General features: G+C 43.4%; 1 protein-coding gene across 2 annotated transcripts; it reads left to right on the top strand.

Moving 5' to 3' along the window:
- The first annotated feature begins 1,532 nt into the window (after positions 1-1,532).
- On the top strand, positions 1,533-16,322 carry PLIN2 (perilipin 2). Of its 2 annotated transcripts, XM_069576641.1 has the most exons (9): positions 1,533-1,762; positions 2,727-2,780; positions 2,873-3,068; positions 5,013-5,095; positions 5,895-6,180; positions 7,131-7,312; positions 8,736-8,870; positions 10,114-10,404; positions 15,926-16,322. In XM_069576641.1, exons 2-9 carry the CDS (start codon positions 2,751-2,753, stop codon positions 16,064-16,066), a joined length of 1,344 nt encoding a protein of 447 aa, XP_069432742.1. In that variant the 5' UTR covers positions 1,533-1,762; positions 2,727-2,750; the 3' UTR covers positions 16,067-16,322. The 2 variants fall into 2 exon arrangements, with proteins under 2 accessions (XP_069432742.1, XP_069432741.1); XM_069576640.1 differs by lacking the exon at positions 15,926-16,322 and having other exon boundaries at positions 1,658-1,762; positions 10,114-11,183.
- The last annotated feature ends 3,748 nt before the right edge of the window (positions 16,323-20,070 follow it).

Raw genomic sequence — 20,070 nt, 5'->3', positions numbered from 1 at the left:
GCTTGACAAATACAGCCTGCCTCCAGGCTCCTGCCTACTCACCAGCTGCCTCCTCTTGCTCTAGATTCCAGAAGCCAAGGTGGAGGACATGACCCCACCTCTCCCTTGCACCTCCCACCTCTCCTTTCTCCTTTATCTTCCCTGGGAAAGAGCTGGGAGGCTGAGGCCTCCGGCGATGTCAGCAGATAACCAGCCCACTCACTCCGGGAAAGGTCCAGAGAACCCCCTACCCGGCTTGGGGCAGTTGCACACTCACATCATGATTCAAGTCCTTCCTTTTTACACAAGGAAACACCAGGACTCAGACGCTGAAGATTTGTTTCTTAAAAAAAAAAAAAAAAAAAAGGTAAAGTACTCCCCCAAACAAAAACAATAGCAAAAACAAAAAAAAAGAGCCCTTATCTCTCAACTTAAAAAAAAAAAGCCATTTCGGGGACTGACATTCATAGAGGGAGGGGGCTTGTGTGTACCTATGATCGATTCTGTGAGAGTTGGACTGTGAAGAAAGCTAAGCGCCGAAGAACTGATGCTTTTGAACTGTGGTGTTGGAGAAGACTCTTGGGAGTCCCTTGGACTGCAAGGAGATCCAACCAGTCCATTCTGAAGGAGATCAGCCCTGGGTGTTCTTTGGAAGGAATGATGCTAAAGCTGAAACTCCAGTACTTTGGCCACCTCATGCGAAGAATTAACTCATTGGAAAAGCCTCTGATGCTGGGAGGGATTGGGAGCAGGAGGAGAAGGGGACGACCGAGGATGGGATGGCTGGATGGCATCACGGACTTGACGGACGTGAGTCTGAGTGAACTCCGGGAGTTGGTGATGGACAGGGAGGCCTGGCGTGCTGCGATTCATGGGGTCGCAAAGAGTCGGACACGACTGAGCGACTGAACTGAACTGAACTGATGGCCGATTCATGTTGATGTAGGGCAGAAACCAGCCCAATATTGTAAAGCAATCATCCTTTAATTAAAAAACAAACAAAAAGCTATTTGCATAGTAAACTTAGGCAGCTATCAGACCGCAGTGATTTGGGTTTTAGTCTTGCTGGAAGAGTATATTCTCAAGGCCTTTTTGGAAATTCCAATTCAACTTTAGACAGATGTTGAAGAAACTGACTTTAAAGTAAAAAGAGCAACACAATAGCCCTCTCAACAGGTCCGTCATCCTTTAGAATTTCACAACACTTTGGAAGTTATTTGTTTGCTATAAATAGCAGTCCAAACGCCATTGTTTCCATTTTTAAAGACAATTCTATTCCCAGAACTGGTGGAAATTAACAGGTTAGTTACAGTGAGTCCCTCGCGGCAACTCCTCTGCTGCCTTTTGGTGGCTGAGTCGTTCAGTAGTGTCCGACTCTTTGTGCCATAGACTGTAGCCCGCCAGGATCCTCTGTCCATGGGATTCTCCAGGCAAGAACACTGGAGTGGGTTGCCATTTCCTTCTCCAGGGCATCTTCCCGACCCAGGGATTGAACCCTCATCTTCTGAATTAAAGGCGGATTCTTTACCGCTGAGCCTCCGGGGCCCCACTTCCTTTTACAAAACTACAAAGCCAGCGTGGGCACCCGCCGCATTTTCGCACGGGGATCCCTAGCACTCTTGATCCAGGCAGGGCCGCCCCCTGCGCCCCGGCCGAGGGCCGGGGGTCACGTGGCACGGGGGCGGGCGGGGGCGGGGCGGATATATATTCCGGCGCGCGGGTCGGTGAGCTGTGAACGCAGCACAGACTCGCCGGACCTCCGTCCTTGGGCATCTGCTGGCTGGTGGGTGCGCGCCCCTCTGCGGTCCCTGTGGCTCGGCCAACGCGGGCTTCGGGCCGGACGCTCGCCTCGCGGCGGTTTCGGGACCCGGGCTGGGGAGGGGCGGTGTCTGGGCCCTGCGTTTCCACCCTCCCTTTTGTTCCTTGATCGAGGCTTGCTTTTCTGCTCGCTTCCCTGGTGCGTTTGTAGCTTCTTGGTTGGGTTGGGGCTAGCAGTTTCCAATCGACCCCAGAGGACATTAGTTAAAAGGAAACGCCTGAGAAAATCGTCTTAAAGATGAATTTTGTGGGGTACGCGGACGGGCTATTGATAACTGGCGCCTGATTTCCGCCTTCGGCGTGGTTCTCATTTCTTGTTAAATTGGAACTCTCGGCCGCAGAGTGGCTCCGAAGGGATTGGTTCTTGCCTTCCCAGCCCTGCTGCTTACCAGTGAGGCTGTTTTGTGTAGGTGTGGGCCGTTGGGGACACTAAAGTGACATTTAAAAACTCCCTGAAAAGTTTCTTGATCCTTGGAGCACCTCCTTATCCCCTGTGCTTAATGTCCCTTGAACTTGTCTCGGTTCTTTGACAAGAAAAGTTTGACTCTCCGCACCCCCACCCCAAAGTGCTCCATCTTGATCGGCCTGACTGGCCAAGATACCTTCTCTTTGAAATATCTCCCTAGTTTTTACATGCATGTTACCTGGTTAGCATTTTTGTGGATAGATGTTTTTCTTCAAAAGGTGTCTCTAATGTCCCGGTGGGGAAGGCATTGAATTGAACACTTCAAGTTGGTATATTGTACCCGTGAGCTTTGAAGCCTTCTTTCAGGACTTGTTTGCTCAGGGGAGACCTCTGAGAGTCAGAGGGTGGGAGCAGTTCAGATTCCACTGACTGTATCTTGAATTTTGCTCACTTGAAACCCGGGGTTGGAGAATTAATCTGGGAATCTTGTCACAGTGTTCTGAAATAAGCCTCTCTTCTGCAGATTTCTTCTTCTCCAGCAAGAAAGATGGCATCTGTTGCAGATGAACCACAGCTGGTATGATTTATAAATAGACGGACGATTCTTAATTCCTTTCCCCACCAGCCATGTTTTGTAGACATTAACTCCTCCCTCCCTCTTGGTTACAGAGTGTGGTGACAAGGGTGGCCAACCTCCCCTTGGTGAGCTCCACGTATGATCTGGTGTCCTCGGCTTACATCAGTACAAAGGATCAGCATCCTTACTTGAAGTCTCTGTGTGAGATGGCAGAGAAGGGCATGAAGACCATCACTTCTGTGGCTGTGACCAGCGCACTGCCAATCATCCAAAAGTTAGAGCCACAAAGTGAGTGTTCATTTTGGCCTCAAAATTTAGTCCCATATAGTCACTGCGACTGAGCCCAAAGCTGGTTTGAATAATGAAGGCTAGCCCTACGCCCTGAGCTTTCATCAGTCAGGGAATCCTGAGCCTTTCCTGAGACACATACTGCCTTTTCTGAGAACTGCCAGGTGATGCTCATTGTTATAGAAGGCTTGCTTCAGAGCAACAGCAAATATGATATTAAAAAAGAAATTCCCCAGAGATGTTTCTGTGTTGGCAAGTGAGATCAAACGGGGAATCAGTGAGTAAACTGAAATAACTGACTTCTTTGGGACTGCACAGTATACATGAACTGCTTTAAAAATAAATCAGTGTACAAATTGCCCACTTAAAGTGTACCATTCAGTGGCTTTTAGTATATTCACAGTGTTGTTTAGGCATCACCATGATCAATTTTAGAACATTGTCATCTCTCCAGAAAGAAACCCCTATTTGGGGTGAGGAAGAAGTCCTGGAAATGAGAGTGGTAATGGTTGCACAATATTATGAATGAGCAATATTGTGAGTCCCAGTGAATTGTACACCTAAAAATAGTTTAAATGGTGAAGTTTGTTTTGCATATTTTACCATGTTTTTTTAAAAAAAGAGAAACCTTATTCTCAGTCACTCCACCAACTGCCCCCCCTTTCCCCAACCTTAGGCAACTACTATTTTCTCTTTATAGATTTGCATATCCTAGACATGTAATATGAATGGAGTCATAAAACATGTGGTCTTTTGTGACTGGCTAGTTTTCACTTAGCATAATGTTTCCAAATTTCATCCAAATTGTAGCATCATCTCAGTATTTCATTTCTTTTGAATATGGAATAATTTAATATTCTGTTGTGTGGATATATCATTTTCATTCATCAGTTGATGTTTGGGTTGCTTCTAACTTTTGCCTATCATGAGCAATGAATGCTAATGCAAACACTTGTACACAGGTTTTTGTGTGGACATACGTTCTTTCATATATATACTTAGGAGTGGCATTTTCCGTTTCTCCACATTTATTATCTGCTTTGGAATAAGGGGTTAAATCATTCTCTCAAATTATTCCATCATGGACTTTTAGGATTATGGGGAGCCTTTCGGAAATCAGCTTTCCAACTCTGCTGCTCTGCAAATGTTGGGCGTCCGTGGGGGAGCTTGGACTAAACTCTGGGTCTCGTTAGGGAGATCCAGGGTGCTGTTAGCACTCTGTTTCCTGGTGATAACCCCAAATATACTGCCACCTACTGAATTAAGTGTAGGCAGAGATTAGACTTGGAGATGGCGATGGCACCCCATTCCAGTACTCGTGCCTGGAAAATCCCATGGATGGAGGGCCTGGTGGACTGCAGTCTATGGGGTCTTGAAGAGTTGGACACGACTGAGCAACTTCATTTTCACTTTTATGCATTGGATAGGAAATGGCAACCCACTCCAGTGTTCTTGCCTGGAGAATCCCAGGGACGGGGGAGCCTGGTGGGCTGCTGTCTGGGGTCACACAGAGTTGGACACGACTGAAGTGGCTTAGCAGCAGCAGCAGAGATTAGACTAGCATGGAAATGCTAATTTTGAGGGTTTTCAGATGCCTCATTCCCTGAATGAGGATTCGGGTGAAGCCTGGCTTCTTTTAACCTTAGGGGACAACCGATAAGGAAGAGGCTTCCTGGCCACCTTTCTTGTTGGCTTGTCACTCCCTCAGCTTGCTGCTCCCCTACCCCCACCACACACACACATCCTTATTTCCCTGTCAGTAGAAGGAAGCTGCTGGAAACCTGGCAAGGATCTCCTTTCTGAACTGGAGAAACCAGACAAAGTATTGTGTGGTAAATTAAAATAAATATTTTTTGCTGTTTTTCCATAGTAAGAATAAAGGTTCAAGTTATGTGTTCACTCTTACCAGACTATTAACATTTTCACCATTTGTGATTCTTCTAGTTGCTGTTGCCAATACCTATGCCTGTAAGGGGCTAGACAGGATTGAGGAGAAGCTGCCTATTCTGAATCAGCCAACAAATCAGGTGAGCTTGGGACAAGAGTGCTGAGGCTTGCCACCTCACATTTTTTAAGTTTTATCTGTTTAATACAGACTGTTGCAGGCCACAAACAGGCAGTACTTATTTGTTCCAGCCTTGAATATATTTTTGAAAGAGTAATGACCACTCTCTTACTTCCTGAACTGTTATAAGGTTGTCTTAAGGAGCAGAGATGAGGTATCCACCTTTGGGCCAGACTTTAGTCTGATCTCTGTTAAATTTGTGGCTTCATCTCTGCAGGTGAAATTGCTTCCTTAAATCGCTGAGTCTTATGTGGTATTGGATAAATGCAGAGGTGGTGAATAGAACCTTTTCTTACTTGGTATCTGAGAGCACAGCCAGTAGAATGGGGAACTGGTACATCTGCCTGTGTGTCAGCCTGGGGCAGTGTGCATGGTACCTGTGTCTCTGCTTGCAGGCATGTATGAGGGGCTCAGTAGAAGCATGTCAATGGAAAATGCCATTTTTCTCTAGAGTCCCACTTGTGCCTCACTACAGGTTCATCTAGTTTAAAACAAAGAAAAAAACCTCGACAAGTTTTTATCCATTTCCCTCTTTTGGTCTTCTGACAACCTTTGAATGGTGGCAGGTAGGGCATTTATACCTGTTAAGAAAATTGAGGCTCATCAACTCTCAGTTACTTGTCCAAGACCCACAACTAGAAAGTAAAAGGGCCAGACTCATCCTTTAACTCTTCAACTGTGCTGCCTTAGTTAAGACCTTTCTATAGGTATCTATGCCCATGTTTCTCACCAGCCAGATGGCCTGCTTTTTTTCCCCATAGGTTGTGGCCAATGCCAAAGGGGCTATGACTGGGGCAAAAGATGCTGTGACGACGACTGTGACGGGGGCCAAGGATTCTGTGACCAGCACAATCACTGGGGTGGTGGACAGGACCAAGGGAGCTGTGACTGGGAGTGTGGAGAAGACCAAGTCTGTGGTCAGTGGCAGCATTAACACCGTCCTAGGAAGTCGGATGATGCAGCTGATGAGCAGTGGAGTAGAAAATGCACTCACCAAATCGGAGCTGCTGGTCGACCAGTACCTCCCTCTTACTAAGGATGAACTAGGTAATTGGATTTTTGCCTTGAAATAATGTTTTGTATCTTTCCTTTTTTGCCATGCCATGCAGCTTATGCGATTTCAGTTCCCTGACCAAGAATTGAACCTGGGCCACGGCAGTGAAAGTCCAGAAGCCTAACTACTAGGCCACCAAGGAACTTCTTCCAGTGTATCTTAGAGCAGTTTTTCTAAACAGCTTCATTGAGATATACTTTTTTATGCCAAAAAATTCACCTGTTTTCCTTCTACATTTTTGGTTGCATGAGCCTCACCACGATCCAGTTGTAGAATATTTTTATCACCCCAAAGATAAAAGTTCTGTCATCCCCAAAGAGTAAAGCTCATGATCTTTCATGCCTGTTGACAGTCAGTCTCCGTTCCCCCATCCCACCCCCACTGTCCGCATGTGTGGATTCTCAGTTGCTCAGTTGTGTCCAGTGCTTTGTGACCCCATGGGCTGTAGCTGATTAGGTTCCTCTGTCAATGGGATTTTCCAGGCAAGAATACTGGAGTGGGTTGCCCTTCCCTTCTTCAGGGAATCTTCCCAACCCAGGGATCAAACCCAGGTCTTCTGCATTGCAGGCGGATTCTTTTGTACATAGTAACTTTAGAAACTTCCAGAGAAATTAACCTAAAGAAATACTTTCTGCAAATAGATTGCCCTTTGTGGGCTACTGTCTGGGATTATTAAATATTTAGTGCTTACTGTGTGCCAGGGAAGACACTCTGGTGGGAAGAGACCTGTGTCGATGACATGTCACAGTGACGTGTTTTGGGTTGCCAAGCCCAACAGCAGATAGGCGCCATCTTGGGCAAAGGGGTGCATAATTACCAGATGGGTGGGTGGAATCAACGAAGACAAGATCCAAGTTAAGAGTTTAGGCCTTGTCACTTAGAGCACTTAGAGCTGTGATCCCTAAGGCTTCCATTTTTTTTCCCACCTTCTTTAAAACTTCAGAAAAAGAAGCCAAAAAAGTGGAAGGATTTGAGATGGTTCAGAAGCCGAGTTACTATGTTAGACTGGGATCTCTGTCCACCAAGCTGCGCTCACGGGCCTACCAGCAGGCCCTCTGCAGGATTGAAGAAGCTAAGCAAAGAGGCCAGGAGACCATTTCTCAGCTCCATTCCAACTTCAACCTGGTGAGTACAACTTCATTTAAAGGTAGCTGAAGTGAGTTCATTTATCTCTGGGATTAGGATAAACGAAATCATAAAATCCAAGAATTTTAATCTTACCTTATGAACAAGCCAGTAGAAAAATGGGCCAAGAGTATATAGAAAACTCACAGAAAAGGAAGTATATAATTAGCTGAATACATGAAGCGGTGTTAATCTTACTCTGAGTGGTCAGATTACTGATTTCCTTTCCTGTCTGGTGGCATTTGCAAAGCTAGATTCTGTGGGCGATGGTGTAGAGGAGAGGTATACTTGTGTTTTTGCACTTCTGGAGGATTCAAGGGAAAGAGGAAAGTTAAAGAGACACACCTGTGCCTGGAGCAGCTTTTCTTCCAGAAATGTATATTCATTCAGAGTTGCAAAAGAGTGTAAACAGTGCACATCAACTAATAGACTGATTACATTGACGCATCACAAAAGACTACTGAGTAGCCTTGAAGGATTGCCAAGTTATAGAACAGCATGCATCGTTCAGCCGTTAGAAACCAGTTTACTCTTGGAAGGGGAAGCAGGTGGCTGGCAGCAGGGAAGAGGAAGTTTAAGTTCCTTTCTCTTTCATTAGATTATATACATGTTAAATTTCAGTTGCCTTCAGTTGCCATACCTGTGTTAAACCAGAGGGAAATTGGAGATAGTGGTTTAATAAATAAGAGGCGGTAAAGTCCTATGGCTGCTTGGCTGACTTATACATACTGATAACGAGTAACGATGCTCTTGGGCTTCTCTGGTGGCTCAGATAGGAAAGAATCTGTTTGCAATGCAGGAGACTCAGGTTCAATCTCTGGGTTGGGAATATCCCCTGGAGTAGGGAATGGCACGGAGAAGGCAATGGCACCCCACTCCAGTACTCTTGCCTGGAAAATCCCATGGACAGAGGAGTCTGGTGGGCTGCTGTCCATGGGGTTGCTAAGAGTCGGACACGACTGAGCGACTTCACTTTCACTTTTCACTTTCATGCACTGGAGAAGGAAATGGCAACCCACTTCAGTGTTCTTGCCTGGAGAATCCCAGGGATGGGGGAGCCTGGTGGGCTCCTGTCTATGGGGTCGCACAGAATCGGACATGACTGAAGCGACTTAGCAGCAGCAGCAGCAGGGAATGTCAGCCTACTCTAGTATTCTTGCCTAGAGAATCCCATGGACAGAGGAACCTAGCAGGCTACAGTCCACCGGGTCCCAAATAATCCGACACGTAATCCGACACGATTGAGCAGCTAACACAGGGCAGAACAGAACAGTGCTATCTCTGATATGCCATCAGAGATATCTCCTTAAATACCAAGAATTTCTGTAAGAATTGATGATGGCTGCTTTACATCATAGACCTGAGAACAAGCTAATATGAATATCTATTAATAGTTGGTTCTTTGTCTTCTAACATGTTCCAGATTGAACTTGCCAGGAAGAATGTGCATAATGCCAACCAGAAGATTCAGGATGCTCAGGATAAGCTCTATCTGTCCTGGCTGGAGTGGAAGAGAAGCATCAGCTACGATGATACAGATGAATCCCACTGTGCTGAGGTGAGACAACTGGGACAGAGTCATCCACTACAGACTGTGTAGAAATTCTTACCAGGCATCTCAGTGTTCTTATTATTCCTCTTAGAATATTCTTCTCTAGCAAAAGTTGAACAATACAGGATACATAAGTTGCTCGTTATATGATAGAAGCAAAAATGGGCAGTGACTTTAACAACTTACAGATAGGTATATTGCCCCAGTCAGGACACAGCTACCTGAGAAACAGGCATTTCCCTCATAAAAGGTACAAGCTAAGTGAATACAGGTATCTTTACTGCCATAGTGGGTTTTTTTTGGATAGTATAAATAGAGTTGCTATGAGAATGCTTTGTAGGAAGGGTACTAACTCAACCTTGGAGTGAGGATGGGTGAGTCAGATGGTTTGCTGGAAGAGATGAGTGGTCAGTTGAGACCTAAGGAGTGAATAAATTAGGTGAAAGGGCATTAAAGGGGTGAATGTTCCAGACAGAAGAAATATCATATTGTAGTCCTAGAAAGTGGTTCTTTATCTTCCCAAAGCTAATATATACTTGGCCTTGAAAGTAACATTAATCATTTGTTTATATCATATCTCACTTGAAAAAAGAACATTCCAGTTGCCCTATTGATGTAGAGGGTATTTTCCTTCTGTCCGGTCTCCCCTGTTCCTTCTGCTTAAGACCATGAACTTCGAAGACTCAGCAGTAGTTCAAATCCCAACTCAGCCATTTTCCAGCTGTTTTCTGGGGCATAGCTTATGTTCTGCCTGTGCTGCACCTAGTCACTCAGTCGTGTCCAACTCTGCGACCCCACGGACTGTAGCCCACCAGGTTCCTCTGTCCATGGGGATTTTCCAGGCAAGAGTACTGAAGTTGCCATGCCCTCCTCCAGTTTCCAACCCAGGGATCGAACCCAGGACTCCCGCATTGCCGGCGTATTCTTTACCATCTGAATCACAAGGGAAGCCCAAGAATACTGGAGTGGGTAGCCTATCCCTTTTCCAGGGGATCTTCCCCACCCAGGAATTGAACCAGAATCTCCTGCATTGCAGGCAGATTCTTTACCAGCTGAGCTACCTGGGAAGCTGTATGTTCTGCCTATGAAATGAGAAATAATACTGCCACGCTCAGGGATGTTGTGAGAATTTTAAAAAGTTAAAGAATCCACATGTGTGGTGTACGTATCCCAGCTGAATGTACGTGAACTAAGTCACACATACCACTGTTGAATCCACAGCTTATTCTTAAACTTCTCTTACTTGCAGCACATTGAATCACGTACTCTTGCTATTGCCCGGAACCTGACTCAGCAGCTCCAGACCACGTGCCACACCCTCCTGTCCAACATCCAGGGGTTACCGCAGAACATTCAAGATCAGGCCAACCACTTGGGGGTGATGGCTGGTGACATCTACTCTGTGTTTCGCAATGCTGCCTCCTTTAAAGAAGTGCCTGATGGCCTCCTCGCTTCCAGCAAGGGGCAGCTGCAGAAAATGAAGGAGTCTTTAGATGATGTGATGGATTATCTTGTTAACAACACACCCCTCAACTGGCTGGTAGGTCCCTTTTATCCGCAGGTGACCGAGTCTGAGAGTGCTCAGGCCCCAGGTACAGCCAGGAGGCCTGGCAGGCGGAGTAGAAAACACCCTAAACCTGTCCCTGTCAGCAATGCACAGGGCAGCCAGCCAGATGACAGCTCCTCTTGAGCTGACACACCTGCTAGACAGCTCTGAAGTAGGCAGGCAGCTAATGAGGCAAAAAGGTCTCCACTTCAGTCATTTCCAACTGGCATAAGAGCTATAAAGTTTCTGCATTAGTGCATAAGTTCTGTTACTTGAAAGAAAGTGAAAGTGAAGTCGCTCAGTCGTGTCCGACTCTTTGTGAGCCCATGGACTGTGGCCTACCAGGCTCCTCCTTCCATGGGATTCTCCAGGCAAGGGTACTGGAGTGGGTTGCCATTTCCTTCTCCAGGGGATCTTCCTGACCCAGGGATCGAACCCTGGTCTCCTGCATTCCAGGCAGACTCTTCAACCTCTGAGCCACCATGGAAGTCTGTTACTTACTTGGCTGAAAAGAAAAGAATAATAGAGTGGTCAGAGCCTGTCTAGAAGTCGCACATGTTTCAGGGCGTCTATGGCCTCATTCTTTTGCTACTTACTGTTGCTATCTGTACTGAATAAAAACACCCTCCTGTAGGCTGCTGTATGAAGTGGGGTCTGCTCTGAGCAGGCCTCAACTCTGGTTTGTCTCACAATGCATGCTTGTGTACCCTGGGTTTTCTATTTTTTCATAAAGAAGTGCCTCCTTTGAATTCAATAAAATTCACTGCAGAATAGATCGGTTTTATGCTATGTGTTACATGTGCTTTTTGTGTGGCATTCTTGGAACTGCTTCGCCTCCTTGACAGGGTTTTTAATACATATGAATTCAAATGGCCTGGGGGCAGGGGGCAGTTGGTATAAACATTGGAAGACTAATGTTAAAAATGGAATGTTTGATAACAAAAGCTAATGTTCCTTTAAGAATGGTATTAGGTGGTGGTGGTTCCTTTCATTTGGCTGTTTACTGGACCCCTGAAAGCGTGTTTTTAAACCAGTAGAAGGAGGTACATAAGTACCTGACTGCTTTGCTGAAAAGAAATCAGCTGAGAGGAAGCACATGAGTGACTGTTTGCATCAGTCTCATGTAAAAGTAGCGGCATTTCTTGCTAAGGGGCCATCTCACATGTGAGGAATGAGATTGTTCAGTGTCCAGTCCCAGCTGGACTTAATGTACCATGTTGTCACTTTGGTAGAAAGGCACTAACCTCAGTGGTGGGTGAGGTACCTTTAGAAGACCACATGAAGATAATTAGAAAAAGGAAGACTTCAAACCCCCTGTAGAAAGGAGTTCCTACTACCTGCTGCCTAGGGTGTTCAGGCTTGTAATCCCCTTAGTGTGGGTTGATTATGAAGGAAATACAGATCTCCTCATAACAAAGCTGCAGTATGCCAAACCTTTTCAAAAAAAGCCGATCTTAGAATTTGTGAAATAGAGCTAAATACTGAAGGCCTGACCTGCCCTTCAGCAGAACCGAAGTCTAAGTCAAAACTTGTCTCCTTTTTCTGCCCTGCTTTGCCCTGTCTCCCCATGAAAACAAGGAAGCAGCATATAGCTTTGCGTGCACTTACGTGAATGAGCTCTCAAACCTTACTAAGTTAGAGAACTAATTTTCCCCTCGAGGTAGCTCTGGGAGTCAGTAGACATGTGAGCTCAGTTGGAGGGGCTCCCTGAGATACTTGAAGTGGAGCTTCTGGTTTCTGGAAAAGTGGACTGGCATGATTGATGGGCTTCCAGGGTGGAGCCAATCCATGCCCTCGCCTGCCTGTCCCTAGTGAGTGGCTTTTCTAGAGAATCTACCTCTTAAATTTTTTTTTCTTTTTTAGTCCAAATTGGACAGGACCCTGCTATCATTTGCCTCAGAACTCCAAGGGTGGTATTTTATGGCTGATTGTGATTGGTCGGAAAGTTCATATACTACAGCTGTACATAGGCTTCCTTATACGGAAGGTAAAGTTTCTGGTTCCTCTTCGTAAGAGTAATAGTACCTACTGAATTGCCTATGAAAAGGAGACAGATCTCAAAGCTGTTCTGAGTGAGCAAGACAGACTATAAAGCAGACTTCTCTTAGCTTCTGGAAGAACACCACCGACTTTGCTTTTCCCATGAGCACACTGACATGGTTTTGTCTGACTTTGTGTCTCAAGTTTGTGCCTACATGCATGTCATTTTGTTGTCTACATGTCTCAAAATGCATGGTGTCCTTGCTTTATTATTGGATAAACTAGCAGTTTTAGTTTAACAGACCTTTCCCCAAGGAGGACAGTTACTTTGAGGGGAAAAAAACTGACTAAGCCTAGATGGTATAGAAAAGCCCAAAGGAACATTTTGGCCAACCCAGTATCTTCTCCCATTCAACAGGTTGCTTTTTAATTTTGTTGAGTTTCCTTCACTATGCAAAAGCTTCTTAGTTTGATTTGGTCCCCATTTGTTTACTTTTGCTTTTGTTGTCATTGCCTAAAGAGACAGATCAAAGAAAGTAAGTAATACTAAGACTGATGTCAAGGAAACATAGGCATGTGTGTTAGTCACTCAGTCGTGTCTGACTCCTTGAGACCCATGGAGGCTCCTCCATCGTGGAATTCTCCAGACAAGAATACTGGAGTGGGTTGCCATTTCCTTCTTCAGGGGACCTTCCCTACCCAGGGATCAAACCTGGGTCTCCTGCATTGCAGGCAGACTCTTTACATCTGAGCCACAATTATTTTCTCTTTCAAAATCAGTCTGTTTTCCTGACTCTGTGTCATGTTTATGAGCACTGCTTGTACATACACGATTACCAGCAAGTAAAATTCCCCCAGATGCTGTTTTTATTTCTGTAGTAGCCCCACCTGCAGTGCCACCTTCTGGAAAATTATCTTAGTAAATACCAAGGAGGTTTGTGAATGAGTGCTGCCCTCTTATGGTTGTACGGTGAAAAACCTGCAAAAATGATGTCACTCCCTGGAACCCTGGCACGGTCACTTGGTTTTCTTGAATGTCTTTGCAGGGAGGGACTGTTATTATCTCATTTGTTTCATAATAAGCATATTATTCTGAGTTTGGTCCCAGAATGCCTGATGGGCAAGAGTCTCCTCATACTCCTTCCAAACGATAGTTTTTTATGTCAGTGAAAAGGAATTTATTTTATAAATCTGCAAAGTGATTTCTCTTGTGCCACATTTCTGAAAACCTTATGAAGATGGCCAAGCACAACCACTACATTCTTTCTTTTTTTAATTAAAAAAATTTTTGGCTGCTCCATATGTCATGTGGCATCTTAGTTCCCTGACTAGGAATCAAACCTGAGCCCCCTGCATTGGAAGCACAGTGTCTTAGCCACTGGACCACCAGGGCAGTCCCAACCACCACATTTTAAATTAAACTCATCAAATAAACTTGATAGACTATGGCTACCTTTTTACTCCCCCACCCTTTTCTTTCCCAAGCCCACCAAATAGTTTTTGGTGATGGTCAAAAATAATGAAAATTAGATACTCTGACTTCATTCTGGATATATGGAAGGTGAATTATTCATATAGTTCTCCCAAACATCTCACGGACTAGAGCCCCCGTTTTCGGTAGTGGTGGAGGTTTTTTCCCTAACCCACAAGTGTGGAACCTCCAGTCTTCTGCAAAGAACTCTTACCTTAGGCCAGTAGTTGCTGATCTGTAGGTGACTTTGGAGGTTTATGTGTGTGACAGGGTGGTATTTAAGAAACTAAAGAGAATTAAAGCTACTATTTATTGAGTACCTTTTACAAGCTAGGCCCATACAATCTTTACTCCTCACTTGGCACACAATCAATTAGGAATTTTCCTCACTTGACAGGTGAGAAAACTGAGACTGAAAAGAGACAAGTGGCAGAGCAGGGATTTAGTCCAATGTGTTACTGATGTCAAAGTGCTTGTGTTTTCTGTTCTAGCAATCTAGCCTCTGATAGGAGAAAACTGCTTGCTTAGGACTCAAAAAAATCCCTCTCTATTTTCTTGTGTTGTAGCTTCCTGTTCTAGTCTACATTTATTAAAACTACTGGTAGTGGATATTAAAATATACATTTACTAGAAATAGATCGGAAGAGAGAGCTGAGCAAGGTACATCTTTTAACTTAAAAAGAATAAAATTGCAATTGTTGACTTGCCTGGCTGATGCCCTGCATCAATTTATCAGTATTGTCATCAGTGTATCAGTGTTGTTGGCTTTTGTGGGTGTCAGGTTGGGTATAATCTTTGCGAAGTGAAAATTCATGAAGATCTGGAGTGTAGTTTGATCTTCCCAAACAGCCTCAGGAATAAATAGTGGAAGTCTTTTTACCTCAGTCTTGGACTGTCCTCTGAGCACCTGGGTTTTTAGGGAAAAGTGCAGTAAGGGCCACAGACAGCCAGGTAAGAGACCCAATAAAAAGAAAGATTCTCTCTTCATGTATTTTTAAAAACTATTTAAAAAAATATTGTGGCAAAATATACATAACATAGGGCTTCCCAGGTGGTGCTAGTGGTAAAGAACCTGCCCGCCAATGCATAAGGTATAAAAGACTTGAGTTCAATTGCTGGGTCAGGAAGATCCCCTGGAAGAGGGCACGGCAACCCACTCCAGTATTCTTGCCTGCAGAATTCCATGGACAGAGGACCCTGGTGGGCTAAAGAGTCTATTGGGTTGCACAGAGTCGGACACAGCTGAAGTGACTTAGCACTCATGCATACATACCGTCGAGTTTACCATCTTAGCTATTCTTAAGTGTACAGTTCATTGGTATTGAGTACATTTGCAGTGTTCTGCAGCATCACCACTACCCATTTCCAGAACTATATCATTATCCCAAGCATAAAGGTTGAACCTATTAAGCGCTAACTCCTCATTCTCCCTTCCATCTGTTTTTTGATGGGTTTTTGTTGTTAGTTATTTTGTCTCCGTTAGATAATCAGCTAGATTTTTTTCCTCTACTGTCAAGATTTAGCCTTTAGTAACTTATTATACCTTTTCTGTTTCTAGTCATCTGTTAGTTAAGAAATACTACTTTGCTTATCATAATTGTATGTAAAGTAAGAGTTAATTGAACTCCTTATCCCTAAAAGCCTTCTCTATGCAGACAAGAGCTAGGGCTTTGTGATGGCTGTTTCAACTATTCAGAACCTTTTGCTTCTTCAGTTCCTAGACATTTTCCAAACTGTTTATAGTATTGGAAATCAGAACATGGAAAAGTGGAGTATTATTGTTTTTAGGAGAATAATAGATGAATAACCAGAAATGCTTCATAGCTTGTAATTTCAAAAGCTTTCATTTCATATGTTCTACCACTAGTTGGTTTCCTTGTAAAGAGATGTTTCTTATTTATAATATGAATGAATTGTGGGGATAAGACTAAACATCTTCAAGAAAGCATAGTTTTCGAGAAAGTCAGTTCATGTATTAATTTGTGTTTCTAAGAGCTCACCTGGAATTGACCACTCATTTCTTTAGTGTTTGGTTTAATATCCAAGATTTTTTTTTTTTTACAGGCACTTGATTTCAGTATCACAGACTTTACATCTGAGACTGATGAAATTCCAGATATTATAGCTTTGGAAGAGGAGGATGGACCAAATCATTCTCATGCTAATGGCCCTGAGGCTTCTCAGGGCAAAATGTTGAATAACTAACAAGAAAAATCTCCATTTGCTGAATACACAGTTTGTGTCACATTAAACTTCATATTTGCTTGTGTTCATTCCTGTGGCTTTAGGGATTAATTGTTAGAGGTTAATCTCTTTTTTTGACTACTTGGTCTTAATTGTAATGAAACCCTGATTGACCCAATCTTTTGTAACAGATTCTAGTTCTGCATTATATATTATTTTATATAATTCTTCAAAGTTTAATAATCAAAATGCCTATAATAAAAAATGGGCTCTTGAATCAGTGTTTTTTGTTTTTTGTTTTTTTCCAAACTGATATATTGGACTGTTTTCTTTTCCTCTTCGAATTCATTACTGTTTCTTCTGGTAACAGCACTTTATTTCTTTTGGCGGGGGGAGAAGGGGTTGTCTCAGTGGGTCTGTTAGTCAAGGATTGTTTTGTTTTCTCTGGCCTGGGGGTAGGCATATGACTAAAAACAGGTCAAATGAGAGGAAGCATATCATGATGGGTAAAGGCTCAGACTCTGGGTTCTAATCTTGGCCCTGTCACTTATTAGCTATATGACCTTAAACTTAGTTTTTCTGTACCTCAAGTTCCTCATCTGTAAGGATAATAGTAAGGATAATTGTAGGTTTATTATGAAGCATAAACATTTGGAAAATCTTAGAGCAATGCCTGGCACAGAACAGCATTACATAAGTATTAGTTAAGAAAATTGTACAAACAATGGTTAGCGCAGTATTGAGGAACATCCCTACTGTCTAGATTGTAATTCTGAAATACCTTTTCCCACTAGAGAAAGCAGTACGTCTTGAAGAAATGGCTGATTCCAGGTCTGGGGCAGGAAATGTACAAAATGAGCCTTGAACTTCTTGCTATTTCAGGTAGAAAAGAAGCTGATTTAAAGAAGTTCCCATTGACTAAAGATGGAACAATCTGAACTTCAATAAGAATAATTGCAATAGATTGAAGATTTGATGGTGTTCACATTTGATGGGATTCAAAATATTATATACACACACACACAACTTAATAACCTAATTGGTCACTTTGGGGGGATGATAGCAAACCAACTCATTATCTTGAAAACTGGTAAATAAAATAAAGAATCAAGAGTTTATCCTTCTTTATGTCTTCACTCCTAGGTAAACAAATAGTAAATGAGGGAAAACGTCTCTCATAAAAGTATTCCTATTCCCTCTGACAAATGAAAAAGAAATTGGTATTAGTTGGGACTGCTATTACCAATTACCTTAGACTAAGTGGTTGAAACAACAAATATTTATTTCCCACAGTTCTGGAGGCTGGAAGTCTGAGATCAGGGTGCAGCAGAGTCAGGTTTTGGTGAAGGCCCTTCTGGGTTGCAGAGAGTTGGCTTCTCGGTGTATCACCATGTAGTGGGAAGAGCAGAGACGAAGCAAACCCTCTTGTAGTTCCATTCATGAGGGCTTTACCCTTATGACTGCATCTAATCCTAATTGCATCGCAAAGACCCAACCTTCTAATACTATCACACTGAGCAACAGGGTTTCAACATACACATTTTTGGCAGGGGGACACAAACATTCAGCCCATAACAAACGGTAAATTAGAATTTCAACATTTTGCAATCATTTGTGAATTATGGATCTAGGCACTTAGCATTAATGCCTGTCAATGGTATAAACAGATATTGCATACTTTCTGATGAAGAAGCCTACACCAACCATCATCTAGTGTTACCAAAGGCATCATACATGAGTCTGGTCAATCCTCTGGAGCCAGGTGTCAATTTGAAGGGAATACAGAGGACAGGGACAGTGGGACATGTTGAACTGTATCATGAGGATGCAATCAGTGAAATCCAGACCAGGGAAAATTATTCAGGTCAAGTAGCCCTGGTTCTTCAACAGATTACTTGTAAGAAAAAGGGGAGGGGAAATGAAAAAAACTGCAATTATATTATTGAAAACAGGGATTTTCCTGGGTGTTCAGTAGCTAGGACTCCATGCTTCCTAATGCAGAGAGCCTGGGTTCTATTCCTGGTCAGGGAACTAGATCTTACATGCTGCAGCTGAGACCAGGTGCAGCCAAAGTATTAAAAATAAAAGGACTTGCAAAATTAAAAAAAATTGTATTATTAAAAACAAACAAAAGGATACCTACATCCCAACTTTCAGTAGCCAGAACATGGAGGCAACCTAAATGTCCATTTACAGGGGAGTGGATAAAGAAGATGTAGTACATATATACAATGGAATATTACTCAGCCATAAAAAAGAACAATGTAATGCCATTTGCAGCAACATGGATGGACCTAGAGATTATCAAGTAAGTCAGATGCAGACAAATACCATATGATATCACTTATATATGGAATCTAAAAAAAAGTACAAATGACCTTATTTACAGAACAGAAGTAGACTCACAGATGTAGAAAACAAACATAGTTACCAGGGGATAAGGGAGGGGAGGAATAAACTGGGAGATTGGGATTGAAATATACACACTATTAAGTATAAAATTTAGTGAAAAGTGACAGTGAAAGTTTGTCACTAAGTCGTGTCCGACTCTTTGTGACCTCATAGTCTGTAGCCCACAAGGCTCCTCTGTCCATGGGATTTCCCAGGCAAGAAAATGAGTGGGTTGCCATTTCCATCTCCAGGGGATCTTCTGGACCCATGGATCAAACCTGCATCTTCTGCTGGAGCCACAAGGGAAGCCCTTGTATATAAAATAGGTAGTAATAAAAACCTGTTGTATAGCAGAGGGAACTCTATTCAATAATTTGTAATGGCCTATATGGACGATATTAACAGCATGTTTATATACTGAGGGGAGAACTGATGATGCAGGAGAGAGTAGAGGACAAATACTGGAGTGTGAGAAAAGGAATACAGCATATCAAATGAGCGAGAGGCTTGGTCTTAGGTAGCTACACCCTGAATCACCCAGATTAATGAGACAAGGAAGACTATATGGGCATAGATATAGGCAGACTGGTAAATTGTTGATGGAGGTTCTTTTTGGGAAGCACCTATTAACTAAGAACAAAGTTCATCATTGAGAGTGAGGAGGAGGAAGATACTGGAAGATCAAGAGAGGGAAGACTATATGTATAATTGTATGGAGAGTGAGATTTGGGAAAAATAGTAGGGTGGAGAGGGCAGGCCTAAAAGTCTACTTCAGTTATCATGAATTTTGGATGACACCAGGCATCATGATTGCATTAAACTGCTAAACTTCAGGTATGGAGTAGGCAGAGAACTGATTCAATAGTGATTTGTTTTCTGCCAGATAAATCTGGCAAAGAGAAGGGGGGCTAGGGTGCTGAGAAGAGGTCAAGAAACTGAGAGGCCAGGGCATTGGAAAGGTCAATACATGGACAATGAAATCATCAAAAAATTATTACAGGAGTAACGTTGGAGAGACAGAGAATTAAATGCGAAATTTCAGAACAAGGTCCAGCAACCTGGAGATCTTATACTTGACCTCCATAAGGAAGAGTTGCGGGTGACCGCATACATTTCAAATAAGCTGGTGGTTTTAGTGAGGCAATAATGGCTAAACTGGTGATAAGAAATAAGTAGGATACCCACCCCATTTCCAGGTCTGGTTGTATTGATATACGTACGGCATGTAGAGGAGAAAGCAATCATCAATTGACAGGGCTGCAGAGGAAAGGTATATGCGTAGGGGAGAGCCAGATTTCTTAAAGTAAGGAGCTGAAAGGAACTTTAGGGTTAGGGCACTTTAGGGCATTGAAGATTTTATTAATAATAGCCCCGACGCTCAGAAATGAGGCGACATGCTCAGGGTTACACATATACTGAGAATAGCTGAGAATGCCTTTTCTACTACACTGAATAACGGCCTGTGGTTTTTATCTGACGCAGTAGGCATATACGAGCGAGAGGAAACACAGAGATCAGACAAAAAGTCAGGAAGCGCGAAGCCAAACAATGCCGTGCTGAAGCCTGCAAGCGCGAAAAAGTTCCCCAGCCCCGCAAAGCCTTCTGGGTCTTGTTGTTCCCCGCCGGTCTTGCGC

Source organism: Ovis canadensis, chromosome 2, assembly GCF_042477335.2.
Source record: "Ovis canadensis isolate MfBH-ARS-UI-01 breed Bighorn chromosome 2, ARS-UI_OviCan_v2, whole genome shotgun sequence".
Lineage (NCBI taxonomy): Eukaryota > Metazoa > Chordata > Mammalia > Artiodactyla > Bovidae > Ovis > Ovis canadensis.
Note: the sequence above shows the minus strand (reverse complement) of the source record. Positions and strands in the feature narration are given on the sequence as shown.

Excerpts from the sequence above, each read along its gene's own strand:
- PLIN2 (XM_069576640.1), top strand. The coding sequence starts at position 2,751 with ATGGCATCTGTTGCAGATGAACCACAGCTG. Across the intron at positions 3,069-5,012 it reads CCAAAAGTTAGAGCCACAAA|TTGCTGTTGCCAATACCTAT; the intron begins GTGAGTGTTCAT and ends TGATTCTTCTAG. Across the intron at positions 7,313-8,735 it reads TCCATTCCAACTTCAACCTG|ATTGAACTTGCCAGGAAGAA; the intron begins GTGAGTACAACT and ends AACATGTTCCAG.